Raw genomic sequence first — 22,567 nt, 5'->3', positions numbered from 1 at the left:
CTTAATTTCAAACTCTAATTGTCTTTCTCTGCACAAATGCTTCCTGGTGTGTGCATTATCAGTATTTTGTGTTTGCTGGGTGGCATTGTGCTGGAGGTGCCAGAAATGACTTAGGATAATCCGTTGACTGGGGAGACGGGTGGCATGAAAGGTGATGGAAATCTTACAAGTTCAAACAAGCTCAAAGACAGAAACTTTTTGACAAAAGAAACCATTTTTGTTGCTATTGTATCGATGGGTGATTTGGAAATTCCACTGTATTTAACCCCAGGAACTCCACAATACCATTAGACCACTTTTTTTTTTAAAACCAAAAAAAGCAGAAGTTATATACATAAAAGCTCATAAAACATTTGATTTATACAGAATAGATTTTCACCATTTTTTAAAAAGAGTCATGACAAAGATGGCCGAGTTAATCCATTAAATGAGATGTCAGCCATACAAAGAATAAAGGTTTTGATTTCATTTCTTAGCCCGTGTTGGGTTTGGTTAATCTTATCTGTTGACATATTTGACAGGACAGCTTTAAAATCTTACCCCCTTGAGAAGAAACTGCAAGCACGACAGGAAGTAGAGCTTCAATACCCATTGCTTCTTCTGGTTATTATAACACAACATTGAATGCTGTAACAATGACAAAGCCTGAGGAAAGAAGTCAGCTTTTCAATGACTGCTCAAAACCAACAGGTTTCATAAGTTTACTTAATAGGTTTAGATGAGCTACAAACTTATTTTGCGCATTTCTGTTAAGTATGGTGTTAAAGTGAAATACCTTGAGTGAAAGCTTTATTTAAACAGCACTGCAGATAAGATTATTTCAGAAGTTAAAATTGTGTGGAATAGGAGAATCGAAGTAGTGACTACAGTAGCTACACAAGCAATACTGGTAAGTTTTTCCAGCTATTAAAATTTAATAGAACATTCATTTGGTTTCTGTAACTTTAAGCGCAAGATGGCAAAAGCAACAAAAGGCCCAATTTCAGTTACTTTATTCTTACTTATCACTTTTATTTCTCTTAATAATTCTGTAACAGACTTTGTTCTTCCTTACAAAGAGAAACATTTCATCTATCAAAATTGCTTCATAATTTTAAAAAAGGTGTGGTTTGCATTCTTTAAGGCCTCACTAAACTATGTTACAGCTTACAGCAACTAATGTATTTCTCTTCCCTTTCCTTTGTTCCTTCATCTCCCATAGATGTACACCTTCTAGGTGCTAAGTGGCTTTCCTAATCTTCCTACTTAGATATACCAACACATTTATCTTTGCTGAAAATCATTTGCCAATTATTTGCCCCTTCTGGAAGTATGCAAATGTCCTCTTGTAATTTGTTCCATTTTTCCTCAGTATTGACTATTCTCCCACCATCTCCAAATTTGGCAGTGTTTGAAAATTTTGCAATTGTTATAAAGTCAGACAAATGTACAATGAACATGTCTAATGAAATGTTACCAAAAAAATGCAAAGTTACAATACAGCTTTATATATCCAAATAACATTGTAGTTATAATGCTTCCATTGTCAATTTTTCTCATTTGAATACCTTGGCTTTTGCATCCATCACGTCTTCAGCTTTAGCAATCAACAGTATAAGACGAAGCACAAGAGAGACAGATAGAGGAAACTGGCCGCTGAGTAGGGGAACACTTGCTTTGAGAAGTCTCTGTACTTTGGGCATTGGGACACTATAAAAGACCACATTGCCAATCAAATCGAAACCTCGTCTTCCAGCTCGACCAGACATCTACAGAGAGAATATAGGCAAGATTAGTTGTTGCAAATTTAGATTACTGTCTTCATCAGAGATCACTGCAATAATCATTTGCATAAAAAGATAATTTCAACAGTTTCTGGTTTAGTCTGATGAGACCATATCTAAAGTATTATGTACAGTTTTGGTCCCCTTACTTGAGGCAGGATGGAATTGCACTGAAGGCAGATCAGAGAAGGTTTACCAGATTAATTCCAGAGATGAGGAGTTTGCTTTATGAGAGATTGAGCAGTTTAGGCTTAAACTCACTTGAGTTTTGAAGATTGAGAGGAGATCAAATTGAGGTACATAAAAAGCAAAGGAGATTGACAAAGTAAACATAGAATGGATGTTTCCCTATTGTGAGACCTCGATTCCTAGGTGAAGAAGTCATAGTGTTAGGCTGAGGGGTGGCAGATTTAAAACAGATGAGGAGGAAAGGGGGAGTGAACTCTACAGATTCATGACCCAGACTGCAGTAGATGCTGGAACACCAAACAAGCTTGAGGAGATGGATCGAAGGTTACGGGGAGTTGAAGCTGGGATGAGATTAGCCATGATTGTTAGCTACTAACAGTCTCCATTAACAGCTGTTCACCCTCCTACCCAGATCATTATTCACTCCTTTGTCTATCCAACTGTTCTTCTCTATCTTTGGGCTCTATCCCCAGCTATCGTTTACTCCTGACTCCCCTCTCCCCACCCTATCTTCTGCAGTATAAACCAATATTTTTCCAGCTACCATCAGTTCTGAGGAAGGGTCACCAGACCTGAAATGTTAACCGAATTCTCTTCAGACATGCTGCCACACTTACTGAGCTTTTCCAGCAAATTCTGTTTTTGTTTGTCATGATTGTATTTGATGGAAGAACAGGCTCAAGGGACTGAATTGCATACTCCTGCTCCTAGTTCTCATGTCTATTTGATGGTTCATTTCTACATTTGTTTTTCTGTTTTGAGATTATTTCCATCTCTCCAATTATAATTCCACAAAATCATGTATATTTCTTGCCAAAACCAAGTATAAACAACTAACTACAAGGCCTCTGTCAAATTCATTGTAGCATCCACGCTTCAAAGATTGCATGAGAACACTCTGCTTGAGACATTAATTATTTTCCTTCAAAGCAGCATGGACACAATTAAAGTTACTTACACAGAACAATTTCAGATTCAAAAAGCAAGTAACTCAAATAAACCGGAAATGAAATCTTGTAATTAAGACAGCCTAAACACGTGAAACATTCACACAGGAGGCACTTAGAGATGAGCCATACCTCTATATGAAAAACGAGATCAGCAAAAGCTCAAGTTTTCTTCAGAAATTATAAGTAGATTTTGTTTAAATGAACTAACAAATCTCAGGCAAATAATGCTTAAAAAAATACCTAAATAAAATGAAGGCATAGGAGCAAATCAAAAATTAGAAAGACTAAGAGAATGATGAACAAGTGATATGGGAAAATGCAATGGGTTTTAAGTAAAAAGTTGACAGACTGGATAGATCAATGATGACAGAATCGCAGAGATACTTTGACCACTTCGACCTGTTTTTCAAAGAAATGTTGGAGCAAATTTAAAAGAATAGACAAGGAGTTTGAGTGAAAAGAAAAATACTGGGTCTTAGTGAAAAAACCGCTGGAGTCCTTTAGATCCTAGAAAGTTAAGGAAAGTTACAAAAATGGAACAGCAAAAAACAAATTCTGACAAAATATTTCAACAGGATGCAAATGTCAAACAAAGTAGCGAAGGGCTGACAATATCACACATCCATTCAAGCAAGACAACTAAACCACTTGGGTCAACAGTGATTAGCATGTGTCTCGATATCACAACATGGGATAAATTTCAAGTCAACCTAGAAAAGGGTTAACAAAGGATAACCAAAATGGATTCGTAAAACAGAAACCAAATGATGTGAATGCTCAAGATCTGAAATAAAAGCAGAAAATATTGGAAATATACAGCACATAAAGCTGCAACTAATGGAGAGAAACAGACGTAGCCATTCTGATCAAGACCCTGACCTGAGACATGAGGTTTTCTCTTTCTTGACAGATGTTGCCACACCTGAGTATTTCCAGCATTTTCAGTTTTTACTATGATTTATGAAAGCTGGTTGTTTATGTAAATGTAATAAAATTCTATAATAAATAATGGATTGCATTGTTAAAGTGATGCCATGGGCATGGCTACATTTTTGAAAGATATTTGACAGTGTCAGACAGAATGCTCAACTGCCAAAATTTTCAACAGATTTTGACAGACAAGTATTTAGTGATGTGAAGCAAAAAGTGGGTAAATGGATTTGATGTTTAATCTTGATCTAATCCAATGGTAACATCATCAAGAGGCTGAAGTGACCTTCCTTAAAAGATTAAAAATTGCTGTAATAGTTTGAAACAACCAGGGTTTGTTGACACCAGAAAATTTCAGTTAGAAAATTAGAAGGTAGTCTAGAATCAACATGTTTTAACTTAGAAATTATAAACTTCACTCTTATTTTAAAAGAAAACAAGGCCAATAAAAGAGTGGAATGTGGATACCTGTCTGTATTGTAAAGCATCCAGCAATACTGAATCATCAAGAAAGACAACAGTTTTGCATGGCATGTTAATTCCCAAAGCAAGAGTTCCAGTAGCAGTCACAACCTATGGAAAGATATTTCGAAAATAAATGTTCTATAAAGAGCAAGTTTAATTGAAGTATACACTGAATCCGAATGACTGCGCTGAGATCAGTCAATTCCATGGTAAGTTACTCTCAGTATTCAATTCAGAAGTCAATTTTTTTTTAAACTTCTATTAATTTCCATAATTTTACTTTACATAGCAGAATCAGCATTAGCCGTAAAACAATCATAATGGTATCATTTTCATTGCAGGACAAGTAGCCAGTGCAAAGATAAAAGCAGTAAACAAGCTTTTATATTATTTTTATGTCACTAATACTATGGCTTTAAAACAATCCGAAAGATACGTACAAGATTCATGTTACAAGAAAAGGTTCCTTGATCTGTTAGAATAAAGGTCTGCTAATCTCCTCAGTATTGGTAACAGAATGAAAGATCAAGTGGTCATGTAAATCATTCAGAAAAGACAAGGAAAACAGAGATTGTGATAACATTCTCAAATGACTACATCAATTAATTTGTATATTTTTGAGCAAATGGAACGTGTGTTCCTTTTTTTAATACAATAGAATCCCCTCAGTGTGGAAACAGGCCGGTTGGCCCAACAAGCCCACACCGACTCCCCAAAGATTATCCCAACCAGACTCCACCCCTACCCTATCCCTGTGATCCTGCATTTCCCATGGCTAATCCACCTAACCTACACATCCCTAGCACTATGGATAATTTAGCATAGCCAATCCACCTAACCTGCACACTTTTGGACTGCAGGAGGAAACCGGGGCACCCAGAGGAAACCCACGGAGACAGGGAGAACATGCAAATTCCACACAGTCGCCCAAGGCTGGAATTGAACCCAGGTCTCTGGTGCTGTGAGACAGCAGTGCTAACCAATGAGCCACCATGCCATCCCTGCTGATAAGGATATGACTGGAATACCAACCAACATTAGAATTCCTTATGATCTGATTCTGATCATGAAGAAGGACAGTTAACAGGCATGGACTCAAGTACACTGAACTATTTCAGTAGGCTGTCATATAAGCATCATGACTTTCACTCTTGGTAAGCAGCAATGTCAACACTTATAAGAAATCTTCCCAGTGACCCCTTGCCATAGGTCCATCTTAATTGACCACTAGGGCTGCAAGTTAGGCCAGGATTCATACCTCGCAGATTTCATGCAGCTGGATAATAGGGAGTCAGCTGCAAACAGATTAGTGGCAAAGAAACAATGGAAACAAATCTCCCATGTCCCCACTAGGCTTTGTATTCAGCAGATCCAAATATACCAGACAAATGATAATCCAAGACTAACCTCAACCCTGAGCTAATTTCCTCGTTGGCACAACTCCAAACTGTTACTAATCAAAGTTAGATAAAAATGAAGAAAGGAAATGACACCATTGCACTGTAGAAATGCTGCTCGAGCCTGAGTGGTGCTGTTTTTCAATTAACCATATTTCTAAAATAATTATCAATGGCGATGGCTAGTTACCCAAAACTAGTAATGGAATACAGCACAAATTCAGGCACTTTGTGGTCATGAGCAATTTGTATGCCTCACTTTATGCTGGCAATCAAGCCCCCTGTTCCAGGAATCGCCACAAAAGTTAAATATTTCATCTAAGTACACAAAATTCCCCAATTTACCCATCTTTTAGAACCAGGTTGACAAAGCATGAACTAGGTTTCAGTACTAACAAGGATTGCAAATTCTTAGAAGCAAATGACAAATGCAACTCTACCAGTTAAAATTCTAACACATGATAAAATTCTCTCTACACACATACAGAAAAAACGTGTGTTGTTGGTGGAGGATAAGACAGGGAAGGCAGTTCAATGGTCCCTATCCACAGAGACAATCCTTTTGGCTTATCAGGACTTACTCCCTTTCTAGTTACTTTCATTTGCCTGCAGAAGGCACAGTGTGATTGGTTCACACTTATAAAGTTTCTGACTTATTGATTAGAAGCCACAGTTTACAGCAACTGAGGAGAGAAAATAAATTGGCTCTCTTTAGGCTGAAGGTGTTGAACTTTTTAAAAAAAACTGCAGGGTGAAGGATAGCATCTTCCTTTCCAGAGGTCCGAAGCCTTCTGACCAAACATTCTCATCCACAAGCTATTCAATTGCTTGAGAGTCAATCACACACTTGTCAGCTATTTCGTATCCACTCCATTTGCGCAAAATTCTACAATCCTTGATTTTATTTTTAAAAACAGTCCTGTCTCACTTAAATCCACAGTCAAACATGTAGGAACAAAAGGACTTTACACAAAGTACAAAGCTAACTGCAAAACAGCACCAGCCACTGTTACAATTTATAATGAATCCTCTGGATATTTTATTCATGTTATGCCCTCTCCTCCATAAGGTTACATCTTCTACAAACACTGAAATCAAACTTCCTAAAATAGGGCTATGAGCTCTGAGGCAACAATGGTCACTGTGGAACTCTGTCAAAGTTATAACATCTGTATTCCCACTTTGACAGTCTCACGGTGAGGAAACGCTCAGAGCACACTGCATTAAAACTCACCCTGGCAAATCCAAGTCTGAACAGCATCTCCACAGCTTGCCTTCCTTTACTATTCAGTGAAGCATGGTGAAATCCAATGCCTCTTTCCAAATAAAGACGTAGCTGATTTGCAGTTTTCACTTGCTGCAATCGCTGGAAGATTGTATCCAGAATCTAGTAAAAAGAAAAAAATTAGTTAAGCATCAATTAGAAATACTGATTCTTTGCCATAGTGCATAAAGTTTTTTTTTAAAAATTAAAATTCAAACAAAATTAAGACAGCTTAATCTTTGCCTTCATGGCATTCAGATTTTATAACCCACCTACCTGAATTTGAATTTTTGGATTTTATTGTTATATGACAATCCAACTTAACTATTTTCAACTAAAAATGCTGCTTTTACACTTATTCAAATATTAATCTTCTCTGTGGGCTGTAAAATCCTAAGTGGTGAGTGCCTAAAATATATTGACGATTTTTCCATATTACACCATTGCAAACAAAATACTGCAGAGGAAAGAAATATGTAGCTGAACATTTTTGTCTTGCACTGAGTAAGTCAAACACAATAATGCCAAACTTCAAACCATCTCACAACTCATTATAGGAGAAAAAAAGTGCTGACTGGCAGGCAGCCTGACTTTGACGGCCAAGCTGTTATAGTGGAAACAAAAGGGAGCTATTGACTCCGCAAGTAATTAAAAAAAAGACTCAAAACTTGAGCATATTCCTTTTATTTACAGAAAATCACAACATGCATATGAATGTACATTATGGCTAGCAAGCATATTTAAGCTGTGTTATAAATTTTCATTATTAGCGTACTCAGAACTGTTCACCAAATGTGGTCCGATTGCAGAAACACAAGACAGTTAACAAAAATGTCAATATTCAGAAAATACAAACAGTCTGTATACAGTTTAACCAAACCTGAATATCTAATGATAATACAAAGAAAAATCTTTGTACCTTATGGTCCGCAGCAGTTTCCACTGCATAGGTGCAGTCCGCTGGAATCTTTCTCATTTCCTGAAGCTTCTGGTATAGCATTTCTTGCTCAGTTTCTTTCATTACCATATTGTCAGATACGTGGGATTCCTTTGGATCACTGCAACCAAAAGTAACCATTTACTGCAAAAACAATACTGTGGTTGAAGCTTAAGCCAATGACCACGAAGTAATTTGGGAGACAACAAAAACGCTGTGACCTACAACAGAATAACGGAGACAGAAGTGTCTTGGAAATCAATGCCGCATCTGTTTTATTTGAGAAATAAGAAACTTCACCACAATGCTCTCCACGGCATTTAAGGAGGGGCAATAAAAGCTGGCTTAGACAGTAAGCCCACATTCCTTGAATGAAGCAAGCCTCAGAGCCAACTGTTAAGTTTAACAGAGTAAGAACCAACCAAACTCTCTTTAATGGAATTTCCTGGAGAATTCCAGACACAGTAGAATTGTATTGTGGAATCTTCAATATCCTGGACAATTCTCACAGTCAGTTACATTGGAGATTCCATGTGGTCCCAATGCGCAACTGCAGTCTATGCTGCTCCAACAACTTTCTGGTCATCAGACTATCAGGCCATTGTAACTAATACAGTGGAACAAGCATTTATCTTCATTTGCCTGATACAAGCGACTTCCAGAAGTAAAGTTCCAAAAAGCCAGAAGCCATCTTAAAAGGCTGGTCATGGAATTACATTAACAAATGAATTCATCGCTCTCAGGAGAGAAGGGAAGAGCAGAAACAGGGACAAGATTGAACAGAAAATATTTCAGACCAAACAGATAATTTTATTTATTAAACGGAATACTACAGTAATATGTCATTTAGCTGGGAAATTGGATGGTACGGCACGACTTTTCTAGATACAAAAGATCACCAAATATCCAATCTGGGGAGTGCAAAGGGACACAACAGTTATTTGTACACTCTATTGTCCTGATATTGGTTGAGGTAGAAAAACACTCTGCATCATCACCCTTAGTTAATGATACTTTGATTTAATTTTAATACGCTTCTGCTGACTGCAGGACTTTTTAATTAGTGTCCCATCAGGGCTGTTTAAACCATCATTGTTCATTGAAAAGAGGAGAACAGTATCACTCAGTTTGTCACCTGGAACAGGATTACACATGGAAATGAAAGGAGCTAACCACTATTTAAGGCTCATTTGGGCTATTCTGGAAAACACCTTGCACCAGCTTTCCTTGCAGTGCCAAGGAATGTTACTAGCGCATGTCATCAACCCATTCCCTCTAAGTGACTAGCCTGTGATTATCACCACACTCTCTCTCCAGTTTTGCATTTTATTGTAATAATTTAATTTTGGAAAGTGATTTAGATTAATAAAGCCTCAGTATATTCACAAGTAGTCAATATCTACAAATGTGTGCATACGGATCTATTTTGGCTCCACATAAAATCAAGCCATTGCACTAAAGGTGCCCAAGCACTTGGTAGTGCTGCCAGTCATTCTCATGTGAATCCCATCTGCTCCAGGGGTGTGCAATAACATTTCTGAATAGGTTAATTAGAAAATACATAAGGCTGAAGTTGATATATTGGTTTTGCCTCAGGACTTCTGTGTGGTGATATGGGATTGTTGCTTACACCGATACAGGAATAGTGAAATCTTGCTTGAGTTGCATGAAAGCATAGTTAGATTGCACCTGGAGTGGTGCATGCAGTTTTCATCTCCTTATCTTGGGGAAAAATTGATGGTGTGCTTCAAAATTTCATGGGATTTGTTCGCAGGATGGCAGGACCATCCTATGGAGAGAGATTGGGCAAACTGGGCCTATATTCTCTGGAGTTTTGAAGAATGAGGGACAATCACATTGAAACCTCCAAACTACATAAAGGGACAGACAGGGTAGATGCAGATAAGACATTTTCCCTCACTAGGGAGCCTAAAACCAATTGTTTAAAAATAAGTGGGACCTAAAAAATTAGGTCCAAGATAAGAGATTATTTTACTCAGAGGGTTGTGAACCTGTGGAATTCTCTACCAGTCAGGGCTGTGGAGACTCAGTCTTTGGAGTGTACTTAAGGTACAGTTTGGTAGATATCAATTACCAGTGACGTACAGGCTTATGGGGATGGGTGAATAAAAGCCTTTGAAGTGTTGAATCAGCCACGACACTACTGAATGGTGGACAATCTCAATAGGCTGTTCCTATGTTTTTAATCAAGCTCCTGTCAAATATCGATTTTTTTTTAATGCTACTGAATTTTACCCTGCCTTGATTCAAGATAGAATGCTAAACCAAATATCGCATACAAATTAGCTTTCTAAGCTATTTAGACTAAAATCACAACTCAGTTTGTTCTGTATTAATCCAGCACAATCTAATGCTGTGTGGTATCTCTCAATGTGCTGAGGTGCTTTCTCAAATGAATAAAGTTAAATCAGGTTCAACTGATAACTGCAAATACCAACAAGCAGCAAACAATGCCACTTACGAAGGTTGCTTTTTCCCAGCACGCTTTGATAATTTGCGAAGCTTGTTTTCAAATTCAATTCGTTTTTTTGCATCATCTGAACCTCTTTTCATCTGTTCCTTGTTGGTGACATGTTGGAATGTTTCTTTGGCTAAACGCTCCACTACAGAAGCACTAAATCTACAATGAAAAAGAAAGAGACAATATATAATAAAACAAGATATAACTATTGCCATTGTGCAGCCTTAAACAAGAAAAAGTTCATTTTGTGCTCAGGGTTTGCAAATTAAATACATCTTTTCATCTCAGCTAGCACATTCTCTCGATCCTGCTGAAATAAATCTTGAGACTTGAGTCTTAATTCCCTTCATGTTGCTCTAACCAGAACATTTTTTTGCATTCTCACTGCAGTAAACAATACTGCCACTCCTCAAACAGCTGGGTCAATCCCATCTTTTAGTGTTTACATACCCTCGATGTGAAAATCACCCAGTTCTTCTCATTGTCTATGAAACGTCCAATACAGTGAGTTTCCAAACCTTCGTCGTAGGTTCACTAGTGAAATAAAACCAGCTACCTCTTGAATCTGCATCAGTTGGTAAAATGAATATTTGCACATAAGCCTCTCACCACCACAGTGCAACTTCAAATGATGAATGCTCAGCTGGCTCATCTCTTCTTTAGGGCGACATCAAACATACTTCATTATGGCCATCATTTGAACTACTGTGCCATAAGCGAATTGGGAAATCTTTATTAACTTTACAGCTCAGAGCATAAATTGCTTTTCTAAGATTAGTGAATTTGTCATTTGTTAAGAAGCATGCTTCTAAACCATATTCCCTATTGCCCTGCTTGCCTTCAAAGGATACTAATATCCTTTCTCCAAACAGTCCTTTGCCATCTAAATCCCTTCACACATTAATCAAGTCCACAGTTTTACCCTTTGAAAGCACTGACACATTCTTTAAACGGAGAAGTGGAAAAAAAAACTTATGAATGAATGGCTGTCAATTGACAACCATTTCTGATGTATGGACCCTGTTAAATCAGTTGACTGATATTGCAAATTAGCTTAAGTTTGACCAAGTTATGTTCACTTGCTGCAATCAGTTTACATTCATTCAATTGATCTGCAAGACACGACCAGTGATTCAACTGAAGCCATGTTCTGCTGCACAATAATTAGTTAATTGGAAACAGCAGTGATCAGTAGTCAATTTAGACAAGTTAAAAAGATCAAGAGAATTAAATCTGACAACTGACCAGCCTCATAAAAGCTAAAAAGTTACAGAATGGTTCATTTCCTGGCAACCATACACAGAATGATTTGCAGGTTGCCCTCTGATGGTTATAATTTCAGTATTTTGCTGAATGCTGAAAATATTAAGATATGTTCAGTGGGGTGAGGGGTGCTGAGTACTGTTGCGGAGGGTGGGGGTTGGTGAACATTGCTGTGAGCGGGGAGAGCATTGCTGCAGTACTTTGATACTCCAGCTAATTTACTGAGAGTGATGCTTTGAACAGTTTTAGACCAGCTACTTTTATGTAAATGACCCTTGTTCACAAGTTTTAGTGCAACTCTTGGGGTATTGACAGAACCTAACTTAAACATCTCCTCCCCCCACCCTGTGAAAACACATTTATAAGGTTTACAGCAGCACAGAGTGGAGAAAATCCTTATTTACCAGCAAATATTAAACTACACATATTTTAAAACTTACGAGAAAAACAGAGCTGGCAGCTGGTTTTCTTTCTGTAAGGCTTCTACCAACATGGGAAATTGCTTCACCATTGTTGCTGTAGAATTCACGACACTTGTGGGTTTCAGCTTGTCTAACACTTCCATAGCCTTAAGGTAATGTTGACAGAATTACTAATAAGATACATAAGCACAAAATAAATCATAAAAATGGCACTCAATGAATGAAATTTACATTTAAGCATTTTGCAAAAATACTTCAGTTAATTGAATATCATTAAGATTATTAAAACCACAGCCCTGAGGCCTGGTCTCAATATCAATAAACAAACAGCAAATCTCACGTATAGACGATTACAGTGGGGTTGTTAAAGATTTTGCTGATCTTAAGTTGGTAGAGACACACTAAAGAATTCTAGGTAGAACAGGCACTTGAGAGATTTCAAATATGGCTCCTTTTGTGTGAGCCAGATCTCTAACTGTACCTTCAGCAATGAAGAAAAACAACAGAACTCATGAGTCATAAATCTGCAGGGTCAGATGGTTTCTATTCCATGATTTTAAAGGAAGTAGGTATGAACATTGAAAACAACCTACAGATGGTGTAGAACATAGAACAGTACAGGCCCTTCGGCCCACGATGTTGTGCCGAACTTCTACCCTAAACCTAAGGTCTATCTAACCTCCACCCCTACCTTATACTATCATCCATATGCCTATCTAATAGCCGCTGAAATGCCCCTAATGAGGCCGGCAATGCATTCCACGCCCCTACCATTCTCCGAGTGAAGAACCTACCTCTGATGTCTCCCCAGTATCTACACTCACTTTAAAACTATGCCCCCTCGTAATAGCTACCTCCACCCTAGGAGAAAGTCTCTGGCTGTCCACGCTATCTATACCTCTGATCATTTTGTACACCTCTATCAAGTCTCCTCTCATCCTTCGTCATTCTAAAGAGAAAAGCCCTAGCTCTCAACCTTTCCTCATTAGACCTTCTCTCCATTCCAAGCAACATCCTGGTAAATCTCCTCTGCACCTTTTCCAACGCTTTCACATCTTTCCTGTAATGAGGCGACCAGAACTGGATAAGATGTGGCCGAACCAGGCATTTTTTATAGCTGGAGCATAACTTCACGGCCCTTGAACTCAATCCCTCTATTAATGAAAGCTAACACACCATACGCCTTCTTAACAACTCCATCCACCTGGGTGGCAGCTTTCAGGGAACTGTGGACATGAACCCCAAGATCCCTCTGCTCTTCCACACTGCCAAGAATCTTTCCATTAACCCTGTATTCTGCTTTCAAGTTTGTCCTTCCAAAATGACACAGTTAAGGTTACGGAGATGTGCCTGCAGGGTGACCAGGGATGGGAACTGAACACCCGGGGTATTCAGATTTCGGAAGGACAGACAAAAAGCAACAGGCGGTCAGGTAGCATTGCCAGTTAAAAAGGAAATTAACGCAATACCGAGAAAGGATATTAAGTCGAGTGAAGTGGAGTTTGTACAGGCAGAGCTTAAAAACACCAAAGGTGCAGAAAACAATAATGGGCATTCTGTAGAGATTCATTTTGGAAATGTAAATGTAGTTCTGAAACAAAAACAAACTGCTGGACAAACTCAGCAGGTCTGGCAGCACCTGGGGAGAGAAAGCTGATTTAGCATTTCAAGTCAAGTGCCGCTTCTTTCTGGACTTCGAACCTTAGCCCTGTTTTCTCTCCACAGCTGCTAAGTTTCCCCAGCAATTTCTATTTCATATTTCCAGCATCCACATCACTGTGTTTTATTTTGGTGGAAGAGTTCTGACACACCTGTCCTTCTGAGTGGTTTGCAGGTTTGCGTGATACGGTCAAAACAGCATACACTACAGCCAAAAAAGTTTTTGTGATACAGTCCCAATCTCTGAGCTAGGAAGTCTAGGTTTAAGTCTCAACTGCTTGAGTTGTGTATTAACTTATCGGTACAAAACAATTGGAAAATATCTACAGACTACAGCCATGCTGTGATGATGGTGGCTGGGGTGTCAACCTAGCAGGCATTTTTCCTGAATGAAGTGGCGCTTGACATGCAGCTCCATTCACCCAAGCAAGTAGATCGAACTCCATCACATTTCTGAATTCTGCCTGATAGAAAGCAGAAAGGTTTTTGGGAGTCCAGAAATGTGTCACTTCAACAATAGGAAGGCTCTGTTAAGGTGATCATTCTAATGTGCAAAACCACATTTTCATAGTTACTTTATACTCTATTAGACAATGAAACTACAGCACAAGTACACCATGAACATTTAATCAATATTACCTTGTACATAAAATCTCTCATTTCTGATTTTTTGTTCTAAATTAGTTAAATACACTCGGGTTAACAATTTGATACCTGATTTTTCTGTCCTGAAGTGATCCATTTCTCCAGTTCTTGTTTTAATTCTGCCTCGTATTTTCTGACATCATTCTTTTTAATAACAATTTTATCCTTGAAACCCTTATATTCTTCTGGCTCGAGCTCCTATTAGGAAAGATGAAGCAATCAGCAACAAACTTGGAATAGAAGCAAACTCATACTATATCGTTATGATGCCAGAAGAAACAAGAAACATTCTTTCCTTCTTTTTGATATTAGTAAATACCTGGGGGTTTAAGGGAAGTTTTTCTATTATTCGTCAGTCAGTTAGCCTGATCACAATCACTTTTTGAAACAAGCTTCTTTTTATAAGCAAAAGAACAATGATATTTATTGCAGGGAACATCTACTTTAACAATTCAGTTTTGTAGAAGCTGGCTGAAGGCGTCTCTTTCAACAGAATTCAACTAAAGTTCTGAATGCTGGCCTAAAGGGTATAAAATGCTGATAACATTAGAATACTAAATGCTAAAGAACATTAGAACCAGGAGTGTTCCAATCAGACAGATGACAATGCTGAAGACATGTGCAACACCTATGACAAACTCGAAGCTACAACTAAGATGGTTGGAAGGGATTTGAACAAAAATCTTACCAAAGGAAGTAGTAGTTTCCAGAAATCTCAACTCTAAAACGAATCCTTGGAACAGTACTCTGAGCAAGTGATTAATCTTCCCATGTCTGATAAGTGGCGATAAGACATTTTTTGACATGCAAGTCAAATGGGATGTACTTTCACTTTAGAAGTTCAGTTTATACGTTTCAGAGAAACCTGATTCTTGAAGGGTTCATCGCTCCAACATGAAAATAATTTTCTCCCCTAACAGTACATGGGCTATCACATTACAGAAAGATCTTAGCCAAAATACCTGTGCCCGAGGCCATTCCTTCCAGGTTTCAGCCATTGTATCATATAACCGGAGGCACTCTGGAGGAGACAGACTGAGGTCTGAAGGAAAACCATACGTCTCAATCTAACAACCAAATACAACAGTCATTTATTATTCATGTTTGTTACAAAACAGTTGAAATTATTTGAATTATTGTGCCTAAAAGGACTGTTCAACTTTGTCAAAAGGACCAAAGTTGAGTTGCTTTACAGTCATTCTTCTCCCATTCAACTCCTTAAGACCTAAACAAATTATTCCACTAAACTAAAAGAAAACACAATACGAATTCCACCTTCACTTGCAATTGCTACCTTTTAAAAAATCTTTAATTTTCAGCAGGTTGAGTACAAGTAGTACTTGGATGGAGCAGCTGTTCACCAGGGACATATAAGTTATTAAATTGGCAGATTTAAGACGACGACTGGACACTTCCACTAAAACTTTTAAGGCATTACATAAAATGGTTCTCTAAACATTGGTAGCAACATATTGAGCTACATTGAGTGTTTACTTACTGACTACTATTGTGCAGGCCTGGTTGGAAGGAAGATTTTTTTCATATTTGTCATAATTCATATAAATTCTGAAAACTTCAGAGCTGCTAAATGCAAATTCATTACTTTGGAATATCCACTTAAAGAGACTGAAGTACTTACATGGCCCGCAGTTAAAGCAGCACATGGATGATAGGGAATAAAGTCAAGTCCAGAATCTTTTGAACTACACACATACTTTTCCAGATCATTGTATCGCTCTCCATAGATCACTAAAAAACAAGTTGGAAGTAAATGTCGAAGTGAGTTCAGTGACCATTATGCTGACACCCTAACAAAACCAATTATTGCGATGATACAATTAATTCTAAAATAAACACGAAGAACTGCAGATGTTGGAAATCTAAATCAAAAACTGTATGCGCTCGTGAAACACAGCAAGACTGCCAGTTGTGATTGGGCGGGTTTAAACCAAAATGGCAGGGGAATAGGGAAACAGAAGAAAGGAAAACAAGGGTAAAAGCAAAAGACAGAATGGGAAATAAGAAAAATCATAGGCAGAGAACTCAAGGGCAAGAATCAAACAGCGCTACAGTGCACAGTAATACAAACAGCACTCAATGTTAAAAAGACAAGCCATAATGCGTGTCTTAATGTGTGGAGCACTTACAATAATGTGGATGAATATGTCATGCAAATAGATATAAATGCGTATGATATAGTTAAAGTTACGGAGATGTGGCTGCAGGATGACCAGGGATGGGAACTGAACATCCAGGGGTATTCAGATTTAGGAAGGACAGACAAAAAGCAACAGGTGGTCGGGTAGCATTGCCAGTTAAAAAGAAAATTAACGCAATACCGAGAAAGGATATTAAGTCGAGTGAAGTGGAGTTTGTACAGGCAGAGCTTAAAAACACCAAAGGTGCAGAAAACAATAATGGGCATTGTGTAAAGACCCCCAAACCACAATGGCAATGTTAGGAAAGGCATTAAACTGAAAGTGGAAATGCAAGCAACTATAATTATAGGCAAATCAGTCAACACTACAGAAAAGGAATTCCAGTGGAGTGTGTATAACATAGCTTTCTGCATCAAAACGTTGAGGAACCAACTACAGAACAGGCCATCATACACAGGATATTATGTAATGAGAAAGGAATAACTGGTGATCTATTCTATGAAGCCTCTTAGGAAAGTGATCATATATGATAAAACACTTAAGATGGAACGTGATGCAGCTGATTCTGAGGCTATGGCCTCAAATCTAAAGAAAAGGAAACCACAATAAAGGAAATTTGGGGCAGCATGGTGGCACAGTGGTTAGCACTGCTGCCTCAGCGCCAGGGACCCGGGTTCAACTCCAGCCTTGGGTGACTGACTGTGTGGAGTTTGCACATTCTCCCTGTGTCTGCGTGGGTTTCCTCCGGGTGCTCCCGTTACCTCCCACAGTCCAAAGATGTGCAGGTTACGTGGATTGGGCATACTAATTTGCCCTGTAATGTCCAGGGATATGCAAGCTAGGTGGATTAGTCATGGAGTTAAAAAAACACATGTGGAGTTGTGGGGTAGGGCCTGGATGAGATGCTCGGAAGGTGTAGACTCAATAGACATAAATGGTCTCTATCTGCACTCTAGGGATTCTATGATTCAATGATATGTGGCATGAGCTGGCTATAATAAATTGGAGAACATTACTTAAAAGAATGATGATGCTTGGGCAATGGCAAACATTTAACAGACACATGGAAGAACTGCAAAAATTGTTCATTCCTGTCCGGCACACAAAATCCAGGAAAGGTGGCCCAACCATGGCTAACAAGGAAAATTAGGGATAGTATTAGATTCAAGAAGAGGGCATACAAATTAACCAAAAATAGCAGCAGACCTGATGATTGGGAGCGGTTAAGATTTCAGCAAAGGAGGACAAAGGGACTGATTGAAAAGCTGGAAAATAGAGCTTGTGGGGAACAGACAAATAGACCGTAAAAGCAATGATAGCTACATGGAGAGAAAAGGATTAGTGAAGACAAACGTAGGTCTTCTACAGTCAGAAACATGGTAAGTTATAATGCAGAACAAAGAGATGACAGATCAATTAAATACATGTTTGGTTCCAACTTCACAAAGGAAGGCACAAGCATCATTCCAAAAATGCTGGGGACAACAGGGTCTAGTGAGAGGAAGGAACTGGAGGAAATCAGTACAAGTAAGGAAATGGTGTTGGGGAAATTGATGGGATTAATGGCTAATTGTATTGTAGGGTTTGTGTATTTAACATGAACCTAGATTATTGCTGCAGTGTAAAGTCATGATATTCAATCCTCAGCAAGTCCCCCACCACCCAAAATATACCCTTTAGAAGATTCCCATCCTGGGATTTCAGCTTTTAAACATGATAAAATCAGGAATTTGATAAAAAAAACAAAGACTGGAATTAAAGATGTTTCACCATTTAAATGATCAATCGGATTGCTGTGCTCATCCAGTCACCTTAAAAAAGTTACCCATGTCTGAAATTACCTTGCAGGTAACACCTCCAGATGGGTTATTTCTAATTAAAATGGCACGTAACATGATTCTAATTACATTCAAGCAGCTAACAAATAATGATTGTTTGAAAAAAACACAATATAATGATGATCAAAAGTCTGATTTTCATGTGAATTAACAACTTTCATGCTTCCTTTATGTGTGCAAATTACAAGACTGAGAAGACACAGAATGAATGAGAAGCAACCTTGATGAAACAAAAGCCATCTGAGGGAGAGGTTGTTTCCTTAGAGATTGAGTCTCCAATCAGACAGGATAATCGCAAAGGAGGAGGAATATCTCCTGCCAGCATAATGAATCTGTGAAATTCCAGGCCATTACGTAGACCAAGAGATCACAGTTTTTCTCAGCCATTCAATAAGATCATGGCTGATCTGCTAATCCTAAATTCCACTGTTCTGCCTTATCCTATAAATCTTTATTCCCTTATTGATTTAAAAAAAAAAATCGATCACACCCTTGAATATTTTTAACAAACCAGTCACTACAGTTCTATGCAGTAAAAAATTCACTGATTCACTATCCTCAGTAGAAATTCTCCCAATTTGACTTAAAAGCTTCTAATTATAAAAACAGGAAGAGAGTAGCTGAAGTGAATGCTCATTCCTTGAAAGAGGAGACTGGCAAGTTAATACTTGGGCGACACAGAAATGGCAGAGACACTAAATCCTTATTTCACCTCAGTTTTTTTAGATGGAGGATATTAGTACCATATTATAACAAGAAATGCAGTGGTTATAGAAAGGGTGCGACTTGGAACAATTATCATCACTAGGGAAAAGGAAAAACTATTAGAATTGAAGGGAGACAAGTCCCCAAGGCCTATGGTCTTAAAGAAAACAGCAGCAGAGATAGTGGATCACTTTCTTTCAATTTAACCTACTTTTCTAATAAACCTGTTCAGAGATGTTGTCATATACCTCTCGAGCAGGACTGCAGGGTCCAGGGTTAGGGACAGTACTAGCACAAGGCGGCCCACGATATTTCAAAATTTCCTGGATGCATTGGAAAATTGCTAATGTAATGCCCTTGTCTTATGGGTACAATGTTCCTCAATTTTCCTCTATGTTTTGTCCAGAAGAACCAACACACGAGTGCAGAAAGAGGAAAATGTAACCCATTTCAGTCAATTAACCAATTACGGATGGGTATCAAACGTTTGCCAGCGCGGCCCATACCCCACGAATACGGAAATATAGTACTGAATTGAAAATTTGAGGGTGCTTAAATGAGGATTTTCAGCCACAGGATATTGCTGCAAAAGTTAATCAAGGTAGTACTTATGACGAACCAAACTTCAGGTGCTTTATCAATAATCTACCTTCCATAATAAAGCCAGAAGCGGGATACTTGATGATGATTGTATCAGATTTAGCACTACTTGCAATGCTTTATACTGAAGGAATGGTATCCATATTCAGCAAGACCTAGACAATATCCAGACTTGGACTGATAAGTAACATGTTCATTACTCAGCTGTCAACCAATGATCATCTCCAGAATCTAAGCATCAATACATCACATTTAATGGCATAAGTGCTGCTGAAAAACCTACTATAAACCATCCAGGAGGTTACTCATGACCAGAAACTGAAGCATATCAGTCTTACAAATTCTGTGGCTACAGCATCAGGTCAGAGGGTTAGGAATTTGTGGCAAGTAACTCACCTCCTGTTTCCCCTATGCCTGTCCACTCACTGAGGCACAAGTCAGGATTGCGATGGAATACTCTCTACTTGCCTTGATGTGCAGCTTCAACAACACTCAAGAAGCTCGACACCATCCAGGAAAAAGACAGACGACTTGACTGGTACCCTATGCAACATCTTCAACAATCACTCCCTTCACCACTGATACTTAGTGGTAGCAGCGTGTGTGATCTACAAGATGCACTGCAGCAACTCAGACTGGCTTCTCCGACTTCTCTTACAAACCCGTACCCTCTTCCACCTGGAAGGAAAGGGAATGCATGGAAAGGTGGCAAGTCTCTTGCCAAACCACACATTACCCTGTAAGCCAGATCGCTGTCACAGATTTAAAATCTGGAATTCCCATCCTAACATCATTGTCAGTGTCTCTACACCCCAAGGACTGCAGTGGTTCAAAAAATTAGCTCACCACCAACATAACTGAGGCAATTAGGGATGGGTGGATAAACACTGCCTCCAGTGATACCCTCATCCCATGGAGAACACATAAATAAAGGGCACAATGCAACAGCCATCCGTACCCAGTTTGACTCTGTAGGATTTCTGGTCTCTCGGAATTTTAATTTGCTGTTTCTTCTTTCCACCACTAACTTTCACAGGGTTTTCCATCGTCTTCTCTGTTCGTTGCCAGAAATTCTTCACTGTTTGAAGCCATCTATTAAAAGAGGCATGGTAAGACCATAGTTAAATTAAATGAGAACATTCCTAGTTTTCTTCCTCCTGATTCTAATATACTCTTTGCTGCAGTCACAAGCGATGCTTATAATATCATTGTTAGGGATGACAACACTGGAAACAGGGTGGTAATTATTTAGGAAGAGTAATAAAAAACATTAACAACAATACGTTTCTACTTCTGTTTACCCCATATTATCCTCTGCCATTCCATGTTTCTATTGTTAACCTATTCATTGCCTGTCAATTACTGCTCTGCCAGAGTTCTTGCACTTGTACGGGTCAATCTTGTTGTTCTTGGTCTTTAAAAAAAAAATAAATTCATAAAATGCTTTTGAAATGGCCACTCAGTATCTGCTGAGTACTAAAGGCAGTCCACTACTAACCGAGTGAAGTCGGGTTCAGCAACTTGTGTATGAGCAACAATAGATATCAACACATCAGATGAGAGAAGCAAATTGAGAAACCAGGAAAAAAGGTATTAATACCTGTCAAGAGGCAAGGGAAGAGAGGGTTTCCCATAAAGCAAATGACTCAATTGTACAGAGTCAGAAAATTGACATGGGTGGCATAATAGTTGCATACCTTCAAACGATTAGTTTGTTCCCAGCAATCAAATTCAGTTTGATACATGTTGGAATATGCAGTAGTGTCAATTTAACTGGATCAATTGTTCTTCAAAGGGAATTTTAATTTAAGATAACATCAAATTTGAAAATAACCCTACAAATAATGAACAGGATTAGAACTGGATGCTGACAGAGAAAAATATCTGCACAGAATATTTTTTAACTCTACAAATTGCCAACATGATCAAACAAGGAATTAGAGGTCCACCCTATGATGTCAGAACTGAATTACGAAGATCATAATTTCTCAAGCTCTACAGAAACAGTGTCTGTGATTTCTTTACACACCTCTTTCCAGATGCACATATCTTAAAAGTTCCACTACCTTTTGATTCACAAGATGTAACACATTTGGCAAACTGAAGAACTAAATTTCACAAATGAACACACATGAAATGATGGCTTATCAGCTTGCAATCTTACATGTTTGTAAAGTATGATACAGCAACTAGTATTACTGTGAGTAGCAAAATACAGTCGTATAAAACAGTAACATTAGCGTAAATTATTGAAAAATTTACTGGGAGAGCGCTTCTGGTTTACTGATTGTTGCGGATAGAGCCAGGAATGGACATCGAATCATCACTAGTAGATGCTCCCAGACTTCTGCACCAATCTCTCCACCAAGACAGTGGACCTATGAACAGAACAGAGTAGCTAACTCATTAAGAATACTAAACCACAAATAAGTAATTTTTACTAACAAAAATTTAGCAAGTTTATTTCATTACATCAAATAGGGGTGGACTTCAGAAGGTCAAACAGCAACAATCCTGGAAGTAGTTATGGCAAACACTAGCCTTCAATGGACGGTTGCATTTAGAAAGCCAAATAGTTCAAATCAGTAATTTTTTTTTGTTTTAAAAAAAGTCTGTATAGGAGTTCTTCGGATAGATGATACTTAATTATCTAATTATAATATCCTCTGATCAGAATTCCTTCATCAGAGGTCAGTAGAATGTGTTTTTCAAGTTATCTTTATTTGGTGGCTTTTATTTTCTTCTCCCAGCCACTCCTTCAGCATCATTGTAGTCATTCATGGAACACAGCAAAATACTGCCAAAGACAACAAGGTGCAAGGCTGGATGAACACAGCAGGCCAAGCAGCATCATAGGAGCAGAGAGGCTGACGTTTCGGGCCTAGACCCTTTCTGATGA

General features: G+C 38.4%; 1 protein-coding gene across 1 annotated transcript in view; it reads right to left on the bottom strand.

The window, feature by feature from the left end:
* The window catches only part of LOC109912117 (probable ATP-dependent RNA helicase DDX60), a 99,144-nt gene that overhangs the window by 17,924 nt on the left and 58,653 nt on the right, over window positions 1-22,567 (bottom strand). The window contains exons 19-30 of the mRNA XM_048616101.1: window positions 21,931-22,046; window positions 20,627-20,760; window positions 16,006-16,115; window positions 15,329-15,433; window positions 14,436-14,564; window positions 12,081-12,208; window positions 10,378-10,536; window positions 7,878-8,016; window positions 6,929-7,081; window positions 4,301-4,405; window positions 1,548-1,748; window positions 541-645 (exon numbers count right to left, since the gene is read on the bottom strand). Coding sequence (XP_048472058.1) covers window positions 541-645; window positions 1,548-1,748; window positions 4,301-4,405; window positions 6,929-7,081; window positions 7,878-8,016; window positions 10,378-10,536; window positions 12,081-12,208; window positions 14,436-14,564; window positions 15,329-15,433; window positions 16,006-16,115; window positions 20,627-20,760; window positions 21,931-22,046 — 1,584 coding nt within the window. The remainder of the gene's footprint in view (window positions 1-540; window positions 646-1,547; window positions 1,749-4,300; window positions 4,406-6,928; window positions 7,082-7,877; window positions 8,017-10,377; window positions 10,537-12,080; window positions 12,209-14,435; window positions 14,565-15,328; window positions 15,434-16,005; window positions 16,116-20,626; window positions 20,761-21,930; window positions 22,047-22,567) is intronic.

This window comes from Rhincodon typus, chromosome 1, assembly GCF_021869965.1.
Source record: "Rhincodon typus isolate 14 chromosome 1, sRhiTyp1.1, whole genome shotgun sequence".
NCBI lineage: Eukaryota > Metazoa > Chordata > Chondrichthyes > Orectolobiformes > Rhincodontidae > Rhincodon > Rhincodon typus.
This window is presented reverse-complemented; position numbering and strand designations above follow the sequence as displayed.